This window comes from Pteropus alecto, unplaced genomic scaffold, assembly GCF_000325575.1.
Source record: "Pteropus alecto unplaced genomic scaffold, ASM32557v1 scaffold24, whole genome shotgun sequence".
Lineage (NCBI taxonomy): Eukaryota > Metazoa > Chordata > Mammalia > Chiroptera > Pteropodidae > Pteropus > Pteropus alecto.
The window spans coordinates 26,604,972-26,626,969 of record NW_006439192.1 but is presented as its reverse complement, the minus strand read 5'-3'; the positions used below and the strand labels follow the sequence as shown (position 1 = coordinate 26,626,969).

The 21,998-nt window shown below is 38.6% G+C and overlaps 2 protein-coding genes across 3 annotated transcripts in view; one reads left to right on the top strand and one right to left on the bottom strand.

Annotated features, from left to right (window-relative positions):
• ESD (esterase D) overlaps nucleotides 1-2,221 on the top strand; it is a 27,460-nt gene extending 25,239 nt beyond the window's left edge. For both annotated transcript variants that reach the window (XM_006916435.3, XM_006916434.3), the window contains exon 10: nucleotides 2,007-2,221. In XM_006916435.3, coding sequence (XP_006916497.1) covers nucleotides 2,007-2,087 — 81 coding nt within the window. In that variant the 3' untranslated portion in view covers nucleotides 2,088-2,221. The remainder of the gene's footprint in view (nucleotides 1-2,006) is intronic.
• Nucleotides 2,222-16,294: 14,073 nt separating this feature from the next.
• LRCH1 (leucine rich repeats and calponin homology domain containing 1) overlaps nucleotides 16,295-21,998 on the bottom strand; it is a 176,439-nt gene continuing 170,735 nt past the window's right edge. The window contains exon 19 of the mRNA XM_006916433.3: nucleotides 16,295-18,760. Coding sequence (XP_006916495.1) covers nucleotides 18,650-18,760 — 111 coding nt within the window. The 3' untranslated portion in view covers nucleotides 16,295-18,649. The remainder of the gene's footprint in view (nucleotides 18,761-21,998) is intronic.

The window sequence follows — 21,998 nt, the reverse complement described above, 5'->3', positions numbered from 1 at the left end:
GTGAAATAAAGTACCAAACAGTACCTGCCATTTTTCACAGATGAAAAGATGGATCTGACTGAAAATAGGCACAGATGCAAGCAAACAGATGCCTCAAAACACTTGTGTAACAAAACCCTAATGTGACTGAGTTTGCTATATTTTTATGCTTAGTTTCACTATGTTCAGTGCCTTACACAGTTTTAGGCCCATAGTGAGTAGTCACCATTATTGTTGTCATTATTTATTGTTATTTAATTACAGAAATCCCAGGTGAAATGCGCTGTTCTCTTGCAGATAACCCCTGAGCACTCAAAACTCATTTTTTGAGTGCTCAGGGGTTATCTGCAAGAGAACAGCGCATTTCACCTGGGATTTCTGTAATTAAATAACAATAAATAATGACAACAATAATGGTGACTACTCACTATGGGCCTAAAACTGTGTAAGGCACTGAACATAGTGAAACTAAGCATAAAAATATAGCAAACTCAGTCACATTAGGGTTTTGTTACACAAGTGTTTTGAGGCATCTGTTTGCTTGCATCTGTGCCTATTTTCAGTCAGATCCATCTTTTCATCTGTGAAAAATGGCAGGTACTGTTTGGTACTGTATTTCACAGGTTTTATGGCCATGAAAATCATGGGCCTGTTTAACCTCTTAATAATTAAAGAATTACATGGGTGGAAAATACTTATATTCAAGTTTCTTTATATAAGAAACTATCTTTTAGCTCTAAATTTAACTAACTGGGACTTGTCTAATCATTGAGAGATGTGAAACCAAATAATTCCAAAGCTCATCCTGAATTTTGATAACATTTCTATCATATTCACTTCCATAGTTTGGCCACAGAAAATAGAAGACAGATTGCTTTCAAGTTACTTTGACAACTTTAAACCAGAACTCTTTATTAACTGTCGTCCCTAGGATGTACATTGCGTACCTCTGGAAGTAAGAGATTGAGAACATTTACTGATTCATCAAAACCTTAGGGTTCCCTGAAACCCGGGTGATATTTTTATTAGGTCTATTTTTGTTTCTTAAGGACTTAGAAAAATTCCCATTTTCTCCCCAATAGAGACCATTCAGTAAATTCAGTTAAAAATTTTAAAATGTTTTACATTTCAGTTTATCCCACCTCATATTTTAATAATGTTTTTGAGGGGCTGTCTCAAAAATTATCTGGTGTTCAACACCCTTAGGTTCTTCCCACCTGAATATTTTTTCTTTTTCCTTCAAAAGCTACTTCTTGTCTTGTACTCAGAGGACAGGCTGAGAAGGATTACCTCTCCATTTACCTGTATCAGTGGTTTTAATTAGCCAGATAGATCGATACCTGTTTCAACTCAACTACTTGGCACATTTACATTTTCTGTTTCATGTTAGTTTTCAAAAGAGTTTTACTATTTACCCAGTTTGGTTTATTGTTAAAGGATATCTGAGTTTAATGAATTATTTCTTTTTTCTTAAATAGAGATATCATATGCTTTTACTGTGTAGGAAATTAAATTCTTCACATTATTTATGATGGCTCTATTTGACTTCCCAAGGATAGAGCATTGGGGTATTTTTGTGTTCATTCTCTATATCATTTATGTATGCTCATTTTGCTTTCTAACATTCCTTCTTTTACTGATGTTAGTGTTTCTTTTGTGAGTTGAGACTTCTTGTCTCTGTTTCTAAGGTGTCTAAATTCTGATTCTTTAATCCTTGTTGATATGATCACGTTTATTTTGTACATTTAATTAATGTGTTTTTTTCCTCCCTTTGCATATAAATGGCGGCATCTAGAAACTAGGCTGTGCCAAGTGTTTAATTTTTCTTCATATTTTTGCTGCTCTTTTAATGTTTGGTGATAGTGTTGAAGTACAGTATAAACTTGATTTTGATTATAAACTTTCCTCATTATAATATTTTGACTACTTAAAGCAAATTAGATGACATGATAGGTATATTTAATGTCCCTAATATTAATGTTTCTGAATGGTAGGTAAATGTCTTATTTCTCTGTTTTGTCTTCTAGGGTTATGATCATAGCTACTACTTCATTGCAAGCTTTATTACTGATCACATCAGACATCATGCAAAATACCTGAATGCATGAAGTACTTCAGATAAGAGAATCTCTTCAGGATTCTAAAAATTGCAGGGAAAAAAGATTTCAAAACATTGTATTTCATAATGCTAAAAAATACTTCATTCTTTAGTTGAATCACTTGAATAAATATATGAAACCTGCTTCTAATATAGTTATTTCAACAATGTTTACATGGGAAAACTTTAATTCTTTTCAGCTTTTTGAGGTTATTTGGAAATCATTATTATATTGACCTCAGGTCACAGAATATGAATGTAATCTCATTCAAATCATAGAATACTAACTCTAGAACAGAGGGTTTAAAGGTAATTTAGTCTACACTCTTCACCTTTCCAGACTTTAAGCCTCTGAAAGCCTGGACTATTTTCATCATATTCATTTGTATATCTCTAGAGTCTAGCAACTGCTTGGCTTCCAGTAGGCATTTAATAACTATTTGTTAGCTGTTGAATAAGGAGGCAGGCTCAGAAAGGTTAAGTGAATTCCCCGTCATCACATAGTTATTTGTGGGACGGTTTAAGATTAGCAGCCAGATTCCTAAACCCAATGCAGTGATATCTCTTGTCTTATCTTTTGAGCCAAATATATTTATGGACTTTGATTTTTGGGTGTCTCAAGAGACAAGAATTAAATAATAAGATTCGATCTGAAAATAGCTGGTAAGGAAACTTGTTTCATGTGTTACTGTAAACACAGATTTTTCCCTTGGTTACATACAAAAATTTAGCTCGGTGAGTTCACCAAGAAAAGTAATCAGTCTCTTTGTAATACCAAATTGTGTTCCTTTAAGAACTTAATGGGCAAACTTGAAACATGATAGATGAATTCTGCTTGTTTTAAAAGAAATATGGTTTTCTGTTAAAGAGCACAAAATTTATACATTTTAAACTGAATAAGAATGCATATTACATAGCAATGGAAGAGGACATCAGGTTCTTAAAGTTATAAAATTAGTATTATTTAAATATAAATTGGATTGTTTTAAAAATTAGTACTCTTTAAATATCAGTGGTCAAAATTGAGCCCTACGGAGAACTACCCACAAAATGGTTCTAGTCTTAACAATCCTGTGTCCTCTAATAAGATCATTTAATTCACAAATTCTTTGCATGTTGTTGGTAATTCCTTGATAAAAACAGTCATGCAATCCCAACATTGTATTAGTTGAAGATTTAGAAAAGTAGACTAGTAGCAGATGTATATGTGTGTATGTATAAGTATATACATATACATCTCAATGTGTGCACACACACACACACCACATTGAGAGATTTTCTACAAGGAATTGGATTATGTGATTCTGGGGGCTGACTAAGCAAGTCTGAAGCCCATAGGGCAAGCCATCAGGAAGGGAAATTCACAACCAGGATGGAATTCCATGGGTGTGAGTTGTAGCTGTTGTCCAGTCTTGCTTTTGAGGCCTTCGAACATTTGAGGACCACCAGATTATCCAGGATACTCTTCCTCATTTAACCCATTTCCCATTTGCCCCGAGAATACTCACCAGCAGTGCTGTGGCTGCAGCATGTACCCCGAAATAACTTGCAAATTACAGTCCTAACTTTACCCCCAAGTTTTGCCATGAAATATCTCGCTTTTATTATTAGTTTCACGTTGTTCTAGTATGTCGGTAGTGTTTGGAAACAAATGACATCATTCTGTTTATAGTATTCTGTTTTTACTGGTGGTATTTCCATTTATAAAATGCAGTGATTCTTGACTGCTGAAAATGTCAAATCCCAGAAAACGTAACATTCCTACATGTGATGTTAACATTCTCAGACGAAGATTCATTTGATGAATCTGATTTATGTATAAATTTCTGTTACATTAGAATTAGAGACAAGTTCTGTTTAGAAATAACTCCAAGAACAGTTTTTATATTTTATTTTCACATTGAAAACCAGTCAGATTTGCTTCAGCCTCAAAGAGCATTTATGTAAAATTAACGCTGGCAATGAGTGAGCTGCCTTTTTTTTCCCCTAAACTCCCTTTTTTTTCTAAATGGGAAATGGGTTAAAGTCAGTTGATTAGGGACTTTGTATCTGCAAAATCCTTTCACAGCAACATCTAGAAGAGTGAATAACTGGGAACTGTAATCTAGCCAACTTGGCACATCATTATAAGAATTGTTTTCCCTATTTGCAGAGTAAACAAAAATATTTAAATATTCAGTAAATAAGTGCCGACATAACCAATGTACTAAATATACTAAAGACAAAGGCCTTCAGTTACAACACAGAATCGACCTGTATATAAGAAGCCAATAAATTTGAGCTTGCTACAAATGCCAAGAGGGGGCGGAGGGGAGGGGAGAATCCGTATATATGCTTAAATGTAAGATGTTTCCCGACTGGAAAATTCTCTCTCATAAGAAACCATCTCAATGACTGTAGTAAACAACAAATAACCGAAAAATGACCTCTTTATACTAGTTTTGTGCACTTCTAAAAGTCACCAGACAGAATCGGTATAAAAAGAGACAAAGGAATTGACAGATTTCTTGGTTTGATAGATGTAAAACTCTTTTGAAGATTCCTTTAAGAAACAGCACACAGTAAAACCACCAATAATAGTAAAAAGGCAAACCATAAAGTGGGTGTAGATGCTTGCAATACATATGACTGACAAAGAATTTGTATCTAGAATATATAAAGAACTTCACAAATTAAAAAACAACAGATAAACTAACAAATGGCATAAAAGTCAAATGGATACTTCACAAAATAGGACATGGATGACTGATAAACATATGCAAATATAGTTAACTTCCTAAGACCAGGGAAATGCAAATAAGAAGTACAATAAAATGCCACTACACACCCCGAGTGGCTAAAAAGTTCCCATGTCGGCAAGGCTGTCTGATGACCTGCTAATGGGAGTAACTGGCAGGGTCTGCTGAGATGGAACATACGCATGCCCCTGCCCAACACTTTCACTCCAAGGAATACCAAGTGGAAGTGTGCTGTCAGAGAATGTCCAAGGCAGCACAGTTCATAATGGCCAAAATCGAAACAATCCAAATGTTCATGTGCAATAGAACTGGTAAAATTGGAGTATATATATACAGTGGGCTGTTATTTTGTGTCTCGATGCAGAAACATGGAGGGGCTTCAAATACAATCTTGAGGGAAGAATCCAGACACAAAATTATATACTGTGTGAATCATTTTGTATCATTTCATACAAGGTTCCAAGTCAGGCAAAACTCATGTGTGGTAGTAGAATCAGGATGATGTTACCCACAGCAGGGAGTGGGAAGCCCTGGGGATTGGTAAGTGGAGGGCTACTTGAGAGGGCCTTCAAGGCACTTAGTGTTGCTTTCTTTCTTAATCTGGGAGCTTGTTACATGAGTGTGCACCCTTAGAAAACTCATTAGGCCAAACACCTAAAGATTTATACACTTTTTCACATATTACATTTTAGTGAAGTTTACATTTAAAATATTTAATATTTTTACTTAGTAAAAGTATGTAGTAGTTTTGCTATGAATATCATAAACAAACTTGTATCTCATTTAGAAACCACTTAGAGGTGAAGGCAATGTGTGAAGCTTCAAAAAGTGGCTCTAAGTGATATCTCTGATTTTGAAGATGCAAATGAAGAGTGGATAAAATTATTTCATAAAATCTTACAGTGGAAAAATTATAAACTAACATTTAAAAATATTTTTAATATATGGCTGTAAAAACTAACAAGTAGACATAAATTTTATACTGAAGAGTTCATAAATATATTTTGAATTAGCCAAACAACTCTTTTGGATATTATCAGAAAAACACAAATCCTTTCGTGTTCTAGCGGGTCTTGTATTTGAGCACACTGGGCATAGACTGTATATAAAATAGATTACATTGGTTTATGGAACTTCTGAAACCAAAACCAATTTTTTTTCATTTTCATTTTAGGATTGGGGATTGGGTGAAAAAAGTAAGCGCCATTGGTGGTGCTTCAATGGGAAGGATGGCAACAGCCACAACTAGAAAGGAATTGAAAAAAGTGGTACAGCAAGTAAAGAGGCAGCAACAGCCACAGGAGCACAGGCGGCCATGAGGACAGAAGCAACGATTACATTCAAGATGAGGGACAAAGTATTAGAATCAATAAGAATTTAATAAGGGAGCTAGAAACAAAGTCGACAGGTCAAAATTAGTAACTTTTCCTATAAACTTATAAATATCTAACAAAAAAGTATAAAAGAAAAATAATCCTATTCACAGCAGCAACAAAACCCAAAAGTACCTAGAAATAACCCAAACAGGAATTGTATAAAATCTTTACTAAAGTAAGCCTTAAACAAATGGAGAGCAATATCAAGTTCGTGGAATAAAAGGCTTAATATTATAGAGCTATTAGCATACCCCTGATCAATCTATAGATGCAATGTAATCTTAATCAAAATCTCAATATTTTTAATGGAATTTGACAAGCTAATTATAAACTTTATATGAAAGATTATCCTGACAGTTTCGAAAAAGAACAAATTGTTCTACCACGTATTATTATAAAACTCTGATAATTAAAACAAATTTGCACTCAGAAGAGTTCAATAGATCAGAGAAGTCCTGCTACAGACCTATTCACAAAGTGGTTGTAACATTATTGGTAGTGTTTCGAGTCAGTGAGGGGAAACATGGGCATTTCCTTAAATGCTTTTTCAACAAAATTATTTTCCAGCAGCTTCATGGAGAAAGACACACAAAAGGAGACCTGTGTAAGGGTGTGTATTGCAGCACTGTTTATAATAGAGAAAATATAAAACAACTCGACATTCACGAATAAAAATAAATTGTTGAACAACGCACAAATTCAATACTGTTATTTTTTTAAACCATCGAAACTATGTATATTTTCTATAGATACAAATACATAGGAAAATGTCTGAATGTAAATAATGTCAGTTACTTCTGGGAAGTAGAAGAGCATCAGAATGAGAATGAGAGTTAAGGGGCTTTACTTTCGATGGATGATGTCATTTTTACAGACACAAGTTGTTCATGTATATTTTGAGGTATAAAACACTAATTTTAAACATTAATGTTTAATAAAGGTTGAAAGCCAGAAAGAAAAAAATGGCACTTACCCCTGTGTCAAGGCCTAGAAACACATCTTCATGCTTCTTTCTTTTTTATACTCGTGGGAATTTAGGTTCGGATTCAAAATCACTTTTTAAAAAATAGAATTATCATAACTTCTCTGTGAAATAGTGAGGCTTGCAGAAGAAGAAAACCTAATATGAGTCCTGCTTCCCTAAGGTACTTAGGGAAGGCCATTTCATCCTTCTAAGCCTGACTCCTCATCTGGAAATGGAGTAGACAAGTCCTGTACCACCGAACTCACAAGGCTGTGGAGCAGAGCAAAACAAGGTGCCCATATTAAATTGCTGTCATCCTATCCAGGTGTTGGTGAATAGGTGCATTAGTGCCAACAGACTCCAAAGTGCTCTCCTTGGAATGTGCATAAGATCATACACTGGAATACGATAGAGTTCCTATGTTTATTTTTATTTCATCCCCTCTTGTTCAAATGTCTATTTTTTGTACTCACGTTATAACGTGCATAACAGATTGATATGGTAGTGCATACAATCATATATAAACAATATACATATTGTGGGTGCATGTGGCCACTATGAGAGCCTCTGCCCAAAAGTCCCCTAACTACAAATTTTTGAGTAAAAGAATTTGTGAGGACCAACACAGGATATTTGCCGTGCTGTTAATTTGTACTCTGCCTCTATCTATGCTGGTTGGCTGTAGAAATAACATGTTTTCCAGTGGAAGAACATAGCATGTAAACTTCACATCCTTTCACAGCCCTGGCCAGTGCAGAAGAAAATGTCTGTTTGGTTTTCAGAGATAAAAAGAATCTAAGCGCTCATATTGGACCCGAGTCCAGGACTCCAATTCAAGAGCATGGACTTTCCAATTTCATTCACATCTCTTTGGTACCAGGTGTCAACTTTCTGTCACTGGTGACAATGAGCAATTCACTTTCTGGTGAACTATAGGTAGATAAAGAAGAGAATCCTACCATTTCCATTTTTGCATGTTATATTAGCATCATCTCACTGAGTCTGTTAGACAAATTCAAATACCACTATGAGGCATAGAGGCGGGAATTGGGTGAGGCAACGGACTTTTTTTTTTTCAATTTATCAAGATAGTATTTAGGGCATTCTGGTTTGGGAGTGTGTGTGTGTGTGTGTGTGTGTGTGTGTGTGTGTGTGTGCATGTGTGTGTGATTAAACCCTGCAAGCTGATCAGAACATTGAGCACAGCCCTTTCAGGTGGTGGATTGGAGGCATACTGCATTTTTATTCATGGCTGGTTAAACAGAATTATTCTTCTCATAAGACTAAAACCTACTCCTTTTGGGTCTCCTCTGAAATTATTTCTGTAAAAACACTGCCACCCAGTGTTTTGATTAGAAGAAGCACAATAGACTACACACTCTAAAAAATAAAGTTTTCCAGAATGAATTGCAAATAATTCATTTTCTTAGCTATACACAAATAAGGCCTGACGGACTACAGAACATTTCCCGCCTTAAACATGCAACAGTCCAGCTGCATCCTGCTGCAGAGTGCATAGGGGCTATCCCAGCTGTCAGAATGATTGCTTAGATTTTTAAATATGAATTCTAAGATCATCTTGCTAATATTCCAGCCTTAATCAGTTGCTCTGATCTGGCACAGTGCACAAAGTCCAGGCTGAGAGATTTTTCACAGTTTTCTCCAGCACCCTTTCTGCTGCAGTCATACCCCTCCCATCCCTCAAGAACTTAACCTCCAGGACAATTCAAAGCAACCTTATATAGCAGCTCCCTCCAGTGGCGGCTACATCTGGAGAAACCTGTGTCCTGTGCCCCACCCCAGGATGGAGTCTAGTTCATTCCCAGTGCAGCCCCCATCTCTTGCCCTGTTGCCCCACAGACCAGTATCGGGTGTTAGAAATGTATTAGAATCACTCCAAGGAACACACATCAGGTTTTTCAAATCATCCCTCTCTGCGTAAAGGGAAGGAAGACCACCTTTCCCAGGGCAGGGCAAGGCTAGGGAAATAGACCACGCTCAACATCTTTCTCTGAAAACTTTTGGCCTCTTCATCTCTTCTTATACTCTTCATGGAGGGCATTGGGCAGAATTGTGTTTTAGATCTCCTTTGCAGATGGCTTAGCACCTTCTTTGGAAGACATGGAGGGCCTCTTACTTTGGAACTTCTGTCAAAACCAAGGAAGAAAAATCCCACTATAACATCCTGTTACATTCATCCAGGAAAGAAGGATGACAACAGGACCTATCTCTTAGGGTCGACGTGAGAATCAAATGAAATAAGCCAAGTAAGGCCTTTAACTATTTACTCTTCTTGTTTTTATTATTATTAGGTACTTGGTCACTGGTATTTGGAGAGTTAGCATAGACGTTACAGCATAATGGTTAAGAGCATGGTTCTGAGACAGACTGCAGGAGTTCTGAATCCCAACTCTACCATTTAGTATTCATGGGACCATGAACAAGTTGCCTCCCTATAAAGTGAGATTATTGCCAGTGCTACCTCACAGGGCTGCTGTGAGACTCACAGGCACCACTGCGCACATAGCACCTGAACCATGCCAGTCAAGCAGTATCTACTCAGTAAGCATCAGCTGTTGTATTTCATTTACTTTATTATTTGTATCTATGATTATTCCTATTAATAAAATTTCTGTAAGAGAACAAATGAATTATGGTGGGCCTTATTATGCCTATTTTCCCATTAAAATTATTATTTGTCCAATAGGAGCTTGATATAAGGTTCACTGGTAAATTAACATTCAAATATAGCAGAACAGATTCTTTTTCTCACGATTACCAAGGGGGAAGAAATAATTGGTGAGGGTAGGGTAAGCTCATCAAAAAGAAAGGCATCAGCCCTAAGCCTTGCAGGCTGAGTAGCACTTTGCAAAGTCTAGAAGAGATGAGAGGACATTCCAAGCAGCAAGCATAGCTCAGGGAAAGAAGACATCAGAGATTCTGACAAGCTGTGGGAGAAGGAGACTGGAGCGGCTGCATCAGAGGATGCTAGCCCCAAACTATTAACAGACTGGAAAAGGGCATGCATGGTGCTGAGGTCTATTGGTTAAATAATAGTGAGGTACTACTGAACGTGTTTCCAGTAGGGAAGAGATATGATACGACTTGTGCTTTATGAATATTATTGTGGTAGCAGGGGAAAATAGTAAAGATAGCAGAGAAAGGGAAAACAGAAGGACCATTGACTGCTCGTCTCAGGGAGAGTTGATGAGGACTGGCACTAAGGTGATAAAGACGAAGAGAAGATGCTGAGCTGAGAAATGTTTCTAAAGGAAGATCTACATAGTTTAGTGATCAGTGATGATCGTACAGTGTCTAGCTTATGAGGCTGTAGAGATGGTGAAACCACAGAATCAGAAGATGCATGAGAAGAAGAGATTTGGAAAGGTAGATAAGGAGTTCAATTTTAAATACAGTAAGTTTGAAAGACCTAAAGGACATCCAAGTGTAGCTACCCGGAGAGACATCATTCTAGAATTCAGAAGGGAAGTAGAACCTAGAATTGTGAAGATATGTAGATTTATGAGTCACTGCTACTGGCACCGCCAGAGATCTTCAGCATGGATAGAAAAGCATCAAGCACTCCTCTTAAAATAAAGAGGAGACTATAAAGAAAATGGAAATAGAACACTCAGAGAGATTAAAAAAAAAGAATAGCACCAGTAGGGAACTATTGGGTTTCAAGAAGCAAGTGTTTAACTATCCCATGTATTACAGGAAGATCAAATAGAACAAGAACTGAGAAGAGGCCATTGGATCTGGCGATTGGGATGAGATCATGACTTTATTATGAGTGTTTTCTTTCTTTTTTTAAAAAAATTAAGTTTATTGGAGTAACATTGGTTAATACAATTATATAATTTTCAGGTGTACATTATCATTTGACATCTGTATATTCTATTGTATGTTTACCACCCAAAGTCTAGTTTCCTTCAGCTACCACATATTTGCTCCCCTTTATCCACTTCACCCTCCCCCTAAACCCTATATTTGACCCCCTTTACCCTGTTCACATACCCTCTCCTCCCCCCCCCACTAGTAACCACTAGTCTATAGTCCATGTCCATAAGTCTCTGTTTGATTGTCCTGCTCATTTGTTGCTTTTAGGTTTATATCCCACATATAAATAATATCATGTGATTTTTAACTTTTTCTGTCTGGTTTATTTCGCTTAGCACAATTATCTCAAGTTCCATCCATGTCACAAATGGCAGTATTTCATCTTTTCTTATGGCTGAGTAATATTCCATTGTATATTCCATTGGCTTCTTTAGCCAATCGTTTATCATAGTACACTTCGGTTGCTTCCATGTCCTGGCCACTGTGAATAATGCTGCTATGAACATCGGTGTGCAAATATCTTTTTGGATATGGGTTTTCAACTCTTTGGGGTAAATACTCAGTAGAGGGATTGCTGGATCATATGGTAAATCAATTCTCAGTTTTTTGAGGAACCTCCATACTGTTTTCCATAGTGGCTGTACCAATTTGCAGTCCCACCAGCAGTATATGAGGGTTCCTTTTTCTCCGTATCTTCTCCAACATTTGTTATTACTTGTCCTGTTGATTATAGCTATTCTAAAAGGTGTGAGATGGTATCTCATTGTGGTTTTGATTTGCATTTCCCTAATAGCTAGAGATGTTGAACATCTTTATTATGAGTGTTTTCAATGGAGTGGTGAGGATAATAGAAAAAAATGAATGGAAAGTGAAGGCATTTGTTCATTCCTTTATTCAACAAATATTTATCAAGCACCTATTATTTATCAGGCACTGTTCTAGGCCTTGAAGATACACTGGTAAACAGGACAAAGACCCCTGAAGTCACAGTTTGCACCCTAGCATTGTTTATAGAACACTCTTTAAATAACAGTTGCTAAGGATTTGAGAAGACAAGAGACTAGACAGTGTTTTGGGGAGAAAGTGAAGTCAAGGGGAGTGTTTCTTATAGGCTGATGAAGTTTGATCTTGTAGCTGAATCACTATAGGCAGAGAGGAGAGGTTGAAGAAGGAGATGAAGGGAGGGAGGAAAGAAGAGAGAAAGAGTGATGGAGAGATGAGACAGATCAACCCTACAGAACCCCCCATGGCTATGGAGTTAGTGTTTAGCCTTGGAAAGGTGAGGGGTCATTTATTACTCCAAGACAGTAAATAATTTGACCATTCACATCTAATGGCCTCCATTTTCCCTTTAAATTAACAGATAAGCTGAGATCAGATTGAAGGAGATTTGAGACAACAATTTGAAGAACTGAAGCAGGAAGTACGAAAGAACCAAAAGGCACAAAGTCAACATTAACTTCCAGGCAGAGTTGTATCCAGTTAAGCAATAAAAGAATGTGACAGCCAGTTTAACTCACCACACACACGTTCATCTCCACTGGAGGCTGTGTGGATATTCCTCAGGCATATCTTCCTCATCCTTATCTCCCAGCTTTTGGGGCAATAGCAGATATTTATGTGGAGATCAAATTCCAAGAGATCAAAAACTTTCTTTTACATGTCAAAGCAATAGTTATTACTGAGTTTATTGGCCAAGTACTCAATTTGATTTCCTTTGGCATTTCTAATCTAAGTGGAAAGAAGTCAACCTACCCTTCCCTGCTTTTCATTCCCAATCTCACCCCACTACCCCATTTGATCTCATAGAAATACCAATGAATCTGCCCCACTGCAGATTTTCAAATCCTCACAAGTGTTATTGAACCAACTGACCTTCAAGTCCAGCATTCAAAAAGCACAGAGAATGGTTAGATGGATTTTCTATAGTTAACTGCCACCCATTTCTTTGGTCTCATCACTTCTCTGATCTTGTCAGAAGAGGCCTCTGACTTTCCTCCTGGGGACATTTGTCCTGCATTCTCAATGGCAATGCGATTAATGAAACAATCCTAACATCCAGACCTGCCTGACAGGGCAGTATCTTGTGTTCATAGGTTTGTTAACTTCTTAACAGAAAGATCTTTGGGTTGGACACAACTGTCTTAACCCTGTGTGTATATTGTCACAGTTTCAGTGCTGCTGGTGGAAGGTTCTGCTTACCCGTTCAGATGGTTCCCCTCACGTGCCCCTTGCCAGGTTGATATTTACCCGTTAGGGGCAGAACAAAGAAGCCTGGCCTGCTGATGACCAGGGGACATCTAATGGCCAGGGGACCCATGTCAGCCCAGCACTCGACTCTGATCTTGGGTTTCTTTTACATGTGGTGCACAAATACAAAGTGTGTTATCACTTCACATTATTTTACTTTCAACTTGTCTTTATATTTAATTGTGTCTGTAAAAATATAGTTGGATTTTTAAGAAAACCAAGCTTCCTTTTAGCTGTCTAGTTAGTTTTGTAATATTTATTATAACTGCTGATATATTTGAGTTTAATTTTACTCTGTTATTTAGGGCCTTTACATTACTCTGCTTCTTTTTCCCAATCCCCTTCCTTCTTGTCACTTTCGGAGGGACTTCCTAACTTCATATTTTCTTCTTTACCAATTTGAAAGTAATAAACTCTCTTTACTTTCCATTAAAATTTCACATTTTCATCTAATACAGTTGGAAAAAAAATCAATATCTTTACGCTCCTGCAAAACAGTACAAGGAATTAGAATATTCTAACTTTGATAATGCCTTCCTGTGTGTGTAATAAACAGCCAATACTTTCTTTCCATTATCCTTTTATCTATTTACTTTTTAGCAACCTCTACCCAAATTCAGATATTAATTCATTATTGTACAGCCAAGGTTTGTTTGGATATGCCCACATAATTACATATTTATTTGTTGACCATTATTTTTTGGATTTTAGACTTTCCCTCTCCCTGAAATATATCATTTAGTGAAGGTGTAGTGATGGTAGATTCAGTTTTTGTCTCAAAATATTGTTATTTCTCTTAGCACTTTAAAGAGATTACTCTGCTGTCTGTTGGCTTCTGTTAAGAAGTCTGCTGTTAATCCAATCCAATTTATTTTCTTTTTTTTGTAGGTAAACCGTCCTCATTTTCAGGATTGTCTTTATCTGCAGTTTCACTGAAGATATAGATTTATTTTTACTTAACCTGCTTGAAATTTACTCTGCTTTCTAAATCTGAGCAAATGCTTTATCAATTCTTTATATAGTGCCTCTCCTGTATTATATCTATCTATTGTCTTCAGAATGGTCACACTGAAAGGATGAATAAATGCTCTAAGATTCCTGCCAGTTTAAATTGAGTCTTGCCTCTAAATAAGTTGCAAAAAAAGCTTTCAGCCTTCAATTTCAGAGCTTATTTCCCCCTCTGTTTAGAGATCATAGAGATTTACTTATTTTGTCTTTTTATTTTTCCCCTAATTCTCCCCACCCCCATTTCTACCCCTGACCTATGGATGTAGCCATTTCCCCTTAAGAACTGGATCTCTGAAGGCAGAGCGTCTCCTCCCACACGCTCACGGTGTGCACCTGGGGCCTGCCACCCCCAGCGCACTCAGTACACTTGGTGTACTCAGGGGGCTTTGCACCTCCGGGGCCTGGTCCGTGGCTCCACCTGAGGTGCGAACCCAGGACCTTCTGCGTGTATAGCAGACATGCTAACCACTACACTATGGAGCCACCCGAGATTTACTTTTTTTGATATGATATCCAAATCATTTCAATGGGTATATATGCTTATTTTTTAAAGTACCTCTAGGCATGTTGTTGAGGGAGGTTTTGTGGGGATATAAATACCTCAGCCCCATCTTGGGAGCTTGGCTGTGATGATTCTAAGCTGTGAGATGTTTGTTCCATACTGTTTGCCAGAGCTTCCTCCAGGTTTGAGCCTCTGCCTCACTGTGGAGCTGGTCTAAGAATGTACTTCTATTAAGAATGTACCACCTTCTCTTTCTGGAGGTACCTCCCAATTGTCCTGTAGGCTCCCTGTGCCCACCAAGGACCTAAGGGCCCTTCTCATTTCAGGATGTCCTCTATTATCCTGTTAGTGCCTGTGCAGTGAACCACAGTTTTTTTTCATCAAACAATATTATTCAGGGGAAAGTACCTATACTCCAACATTAACAAGAAAAAAGGCCAGCACGTAAAGCTATATTATGTACAAATGCATAGGAATACGTCAAAGAAAATATTTCAAAAGTCTTAACAGTTCCCACTAGGGACACTGCTGCCCAGGTCTCTCAGATTTACCCAGGAAAAAATGGGAAGTGCCCAGATGCAGCTGTTGGCTAGAATTTGATCTCTGGGACAGTCTCCAGCTGTGGCCAATGTCCTATGCTGAACTGCATGGATGACCCAAATGCTCCTGCTGCCATTCCTCCCCTTGCCCTTCATGCATTCCTCAGTTCTAGCCAACTTACAATGCAAAGTGTCTGTGAAACTCTGGACTTTTGTAACACGCATAGGACTATAATGACTATGGTTTTGGAGTTTGGCACAGAAGCGGCATTCCCAATGAGAACATCATGGGGCAGGCATAGCTTTTCTTGACTCAGTAGATAGAAATCTTAAATGTAGAGGACCTGACACTGGTCACTGCAGTTCTTGATCAGGCAGATGGTTTCGGGTCTGTGTGTGTTGTGTGTGGGTTGGGATTAGAAGACAGAAAAGATCCGTCACTCTTTTCACTTGAATTCCTCAAAGAAACTGCTCTTCTACCAAGATAGGCTGGATGTGTGCGGAACACGAAAGTACTGGCTTAGATCTTTCAGAGGTGGAATCAAAACAGCCACTTTACTCTCTAAGTGTCAGATGCCAAAGGGGGCAGTTGAGGAAAGAGGACAGATCGTGTGGTTTTACAACATGTACTACAGGGCCTTCAAGCTTCCTCAGAGATACCGCTGGAGTCACCACTCCAGGGACAGGTGGAGGTACCTGAGTGTACGCCTCCGTCCCCACCCTTATCCCACCATAGCAGCTCTGCTTTTAACTGCTGTATGTTCTGTGGTTTCATTTTGAAAAGTCACACACACACACACACACACACACACACACACACACACGTGTGCGCACAGACACAAATGACTGCTATAATCTCAGCAATGACACCCTATAATTTTAATCATTTATACTAGATAATTGCTATAATTTGTTTCACCAATGATCCCCCAGGATTTCTTTTGTGATGAGTGTGATGAACCTTTGCATCACATGGGTAAGTCAATCAGAAGATGGTTTGTTCAAATTCAAAGTTTTAATGGCTGTTAAATTATAAAAGACTATTTGTACTACATACATTCCGTCCACTGATGCTGACCATGCACATTTTATTGCACATATAAACAGTGTACAAGGATCTTGAAGACAGCTCACAAGGACTGCATTTAGAGGGGGAAAAGCCATTTTACAAAGTATCAAAGCCATTTGTATTATACAGCCAACTTCAAGAAAATACTGAAAATTAGTATCAAAAGAAAAATTTTAATTTTGAAAAAAATCTCTCAAAACAAGGATTACAGAGGTTCATGTTGTCATATGTACATGTAAAAAAATATTTCAGGACCCTGCATTCTGAATGCCCGTCAAGGTGCAGCAATCAAAATTCCTATTTCTCCAATCAACCTCTGAAGGCTGCTAACATTTGAATACACTCTGTTTAAATGTCTTTCGCTTTACATCATTATGCTATTTGACAAAACAGATATTTGTGCAGTACAGGAAAATATTAAAATATATTTTAAGTTAAAGTGCACAGTACATTTGATAGGAAATAAGTGTGAGCTGCCGATTCCATGTGCCGTTCTCAGCAAGCCCTCCACCTTGCCTCGAACAGAGGGCGGCCGTGCACTTGACCAATGCGACTGTGCTCAATGCATACTGACTTCCTGGTGTCTTCTATGTTCAGCTTTACATTTGTCCTAAAAATCATGGTTGCCGTTGTTCTAAAACCTTAAAACGGCTTTTCACAGAGGTGAGGACGCAGTCAGCATTCACAAGACTGTGAAGGATGACTGGCTGGGTATCTGCAACTGCAAGGCAAGGGTGCAGGCACGTAACTGCCTCCACGTAGGTCACCGTGTCTAGGAAGCCTTACCTGAGTCTCTCAGACCAACACAGGTCCCTTTCCTTTGCTGGCTGTCTTCTAGTCATGTTTCATTTCACCTTGCTCCCTTCTAGGCCACTCAGCTTCACAAATGCCACTTACTTAACCTTCTCCTCAGTCCGTCTTGGTGCTGCAGCAGCTGACCCACCAATTTACTGACTACTTCTGTATTTACACACCAGAGACCATGAATCTCGCAGTGTTTTATGGACTACTTCGAAAGCCACCAACTAAGTTATAATAAAATGAGCACATCTACCTTTCCAAATCCCTTCCTCTTTTTAAAACTGGCAGTTGTAGGAAGTGCCAGTTTCCTGATCCGGGTCCTAAGTGCCTTATGTAACTCTTGATTACGCTCAAAGCTGCCCTTTAAAAACTTTTTGGTTAATAAACTCTTTATCATCTCCACTTTCCTATAACATTTCTTTATTATCTACCTTTGGTGCTACTTTTAAAATTACCCAAGTTACAGTGCAAAATTATACTTCAAGACACATGATGCTAATAATTGTTACTTCTTTGTGTTAAAATGTGAATGTTTTGTATATAGCAAAATAAGTATGAATCCAAAAAAATAATTGTTCACATTTTCTCTTCAAGTTTAATGTCTTTTTTTTTCCATCACAACTATTTACAAATAACTTTGGGGTGCTCTCTTGATTTCAGTCAGTTTACTGTATCAGGGGACAACAGGGCTGCTGGAATGTAGGAAACTGGATGGAATGCAGAAATATAAATAAGACCAATGTTCTATAAACCAAAATGTAAATAATGCCTCCCCAGAAAACAGTTTTTGTCATGGAAGCACCTGTTTTTTGCTTAATTTTTTTTTTTCTGAGTCATATATACAAGAAAACATGATTACTGCTACTGCACACCAAAGAAGATAGAAAATAACTCAATATTTATAATATTAAAATAAAGTGTTTAACCACAAAAAAGCAGTAATAAAATAGTTTCCTAATTTACAATTTGCATCCAAAGGATGAATAACTCACTAATAAATAATATTTATATAAATATTTTGTATGTCGAAAATAGTTTTCTAAAAGGCAATGGTCTCAAGAAACTTCTTGAAAAATTTGGTGGTGAAAAGCCTGATTGAGTCACCCTCCCCCCAACTAAATATACAATAAGTTGGGTTTTAGTAAAACAGATGCATTCTGTTGCAAAACAGTTGTGCTTGGTGGTTTGGTAATGGCAGTGGGTGAGCATGAGGGATGCAAGAGGTTGTAAAAGGCATTGATGTGCTGTTCAGTTCTTTGTAACCAGCTTCTTCACTGGCTTCAAGATAAATACCTGTCACATCTTAATGTCGGAGGTCAGTTCTAAAAGGTAGAAAATCTTCTCATATGTCCTCCCTTAAATGCAACTAGAGTCAGGAACTGACAGGCAATGAGTGGGAGGGTGGGGGGAACAGGTGCTGAGAGCAGAGTTCAGGATCTCTGATGGGAGAAGGGTTTGAGCCGATCCGAAGGAGAGGGGTTGGTCTCATGTGAACAGAGCCTTCGTTATGGTCACATCTAGCAATGCTTGAACAGTAATGCCCACTTTGACCAGGCCTTTCTCTTCAAGAATATGATGGGGCAGACATAGTTTTTCCTAAAAGGAAGAACAAACATCAATTTTTAGAACATAAAACATACAGTCTTGCAACACCAATGATGATTGTTAAGTTGAGCTCTGTTATATGTCTGTCTGATCACCTCACACTGTGCTCCCTCCCTTGCTTTCAGCCCATTGCAAAGAGCTTTTCTGTGTTTGCAGAGAAAATAATGATTTTTTTACAAATGAGAGTTGTTCCAGAAAGGTGCTCAATCAACCTGAAATCTGCAATAGATATAAACATTTAAGGAACCTTTATGCTAAATAACTGAGCAACACACAGTCAGCTAGAAACCACATACCAAGAACATATCAGCTGATATTCTTATAAAGCAAAATTGCAAAACACCTTTCACACATTTTAAAGAAACTCAAATACTCATTTATAAAGGCCACACCCTGTTCTACTGACCATAAACTTTGGCTTAGTTCATTTTACTTCCTGTGATCTCTGGAATGGAGGCATGCTGGTGGACTGGTATCTTTTCTTTGTGATTTAGGAATAGCCTTGTAAAACGTCATTTTAACCGCAGCTTTCGACAGCCTCTCTTTAAGACTCTTTCATACAGCTGTCAAAGACATAAATGCCCTGCTACTTTCTCATGTTGTATTTTTTGCTCTTGGGAAATGTCTAGCACGTACAACACAGGGAAAATAATTAACGCAAGTCACTCTTTGTGTGTAGACCCTTGCATGCTCAACAAAGCAGTTTACAAAATAACACGATGAGGTATTTTTACACCTTTGTCACTGGGCCCTGGAAGTGAGGGGACTCTCCTTCCAGAGTGTGTCTCCTTGGCTTGGCAAAGACTCCACAGCAAACACTCCCTCTTGTCTACTCGATGATGGTGTGTTCTTCACAGTCCAATGACAGCCGTTTTTAAGGAAAATTTAAATGGGATCTGCATCATGCCCCAGGAGGTGGAGACTGTTTAACGTGAACAAGACAGGTCTCCAAACAGACTCCTTCCTCTTCACGTGACTCTTGCTTGAGAAACAAGATCTTCCTATTGCCTCAGCGCAGGACTCTCCATAAATTACTACAGACATGTGTACTCTGGTCTCAAAAAGATCTCCAAAGGACATGCCATGACACCTCCGATAACTTACTGTATACCTCACGTCAGTTTTCTTACGCTCTCTCAACCATCGCGCTACCTCCACTGCTAACTCCTTCCCTAACTTGTAGTAAATTCAGAGTATCTCAGACTTTAACTTTAGACCTTAAGAAAGAGCTACCTGCCAACATAAGACAACACATTTTTAACCATTATTTCATATGGCTGCTGTGCATTGAAATAGAATAAACTTGTCATCAACAGCATACTAGGTGGCCGAGGGATATGCCCGAGGGATACGCCCGAGGGATACGCCCAAGGGACTTTAAACAAGATATTTTGCTTCTCGACTTCAGTTTTTACTTATGTTCAGTCCCAAATGTTCTCGAATTCTAGTACTAATATTTCCACAAGGCCTATCTCTGCGTATAACACAGCTTTTATGGGGCTAGGTGTCCTGTCCTGCCTGATACGGGACAGGTCTGCATTAATAACTGCCCCGATCCTGCTAATGAGTGATGGCTCCAGTGGTCTGCAGAGGTTCCAAACTACAGGTCATGGTTGGGAAGGGCTGGGGGCTCCAGAGAGACAGGGTGGGAAGGTACTGAGGACTCAGCCTCCTGCTTACAGGGCTCATAGACCGAGTGGGCTTAAGGTCATCGTCTCTCCCAGGCCTTTATTTTTCCAACCAGCATTTCTTCCCTTCCTGGTCTCCTCACTCCTAAACCAGGTGCAGAGTTCAAGATTCTTCCCTATGCCCTTACAGCTGGCAATAAGGAACAAAAAGAAGCTATAAAAATGTACCCTTTGCATCCTTGATGCCTTTTCCCTTTCATTTAGACCTCCTGAAGAACAGGGGTGCTCTCAGATTACTTTGATGGAGTTGGAGGTACCTAAGAAAACTAGCATAACAGAAACCTTATAAAAAACATGGCAATTCTGCTTATTTTATCAGAGGACTGTGTGAAGACTCTGATGGGGAGTGCGGAGTTGAGGCGCCGGGTGGCAGGGTGAGCCTGCCAGAAATGAGGAGGGGCAGCGAGGCCAGCCAGAAGGCCATTTTCCATCACACTGGTCCTGCCGCAGAGGAGGGTGTCCCTGGTGTGAGCTATAAGTTGGAATGAGGAGGGAACTGCTGTAGGTTCCTAGCTGGATGAGAAATGACAGAAAAAGGTTACCTCACCTTGAAGATAATGAACTTAAAGCAGAGATCACTGGATATTTAGATTGACTTTAAAAGCATTTAAACTTCAATGTTAGGGAACCCTAACGGCTTTCCTTGGGAATATGGCAGCGGACCATTCTAGTATAGAGCTTCTTTTGTTATGTTTCTTTTTAAAGCATATAATAGAGTCATAAAATACTACCTTGCATAAGAACAATGTTTCTGACTCCCTCTGAAGAACTCATGCTTTGTTCTTTTTCACGATGGAATCAATGAGGTTCACTTGCCTACCCTCGCCCACCCCTCTTCCTAATCATAGCAAACAGGCCTGGAAAAGGCAGGCAAGCCACGAAGACTAAATGCTAACATAGAAAGACTTCCGGGGCACCAATGCCTGGCACCAATGTTACAGATTTGCATTGGTTATTTCTTTGTGACAACCTTGTAAAGTAGATATAATATCTTTATTTTACAGACAAGAAAACTGAGATGTAGAGAGTTTAAGTAACATTGCTAAAGTCATACAGCTGGTAAGTACCAGAACCAGGATTTGAACATGTGTCTCATCTTTGAGCTGGGGCCCCTTCCAGACATCATGCTGCTTCCTATACTGTCCCTGATCAATAAGCGAGAATGTGTGGTCTCGTGCCCATGAGATAGGAAGAGGCTCTGGACTCTGAGTCCTACCCAGGCAAGACCCAACACACTCAAGTCAGGTGGGGATCAGAGAGCCCTCAACTCGGTGAAGGGCATCAGCCTGCCACTCAGCTCATTTGGCTTCTCTTCATAGCGAGGGACAGACATCTCATCCTTTCAGAAAATGTCTCGAGGGAGCAGGCAGACTGCCACCACTGCCACTGCACACTCTCCTCTCTCTACAGTCGCTTATGCTCCCAACAGCTGCATGACTGCTTTTAGGCCAGCTGCTGAAAAAAAGAGTCATTCATGTCAGCACGGTTCATCTTGTTCAGTCTCCAAAACGTAAATTCCTGGCACTAAACTGACTGAACCT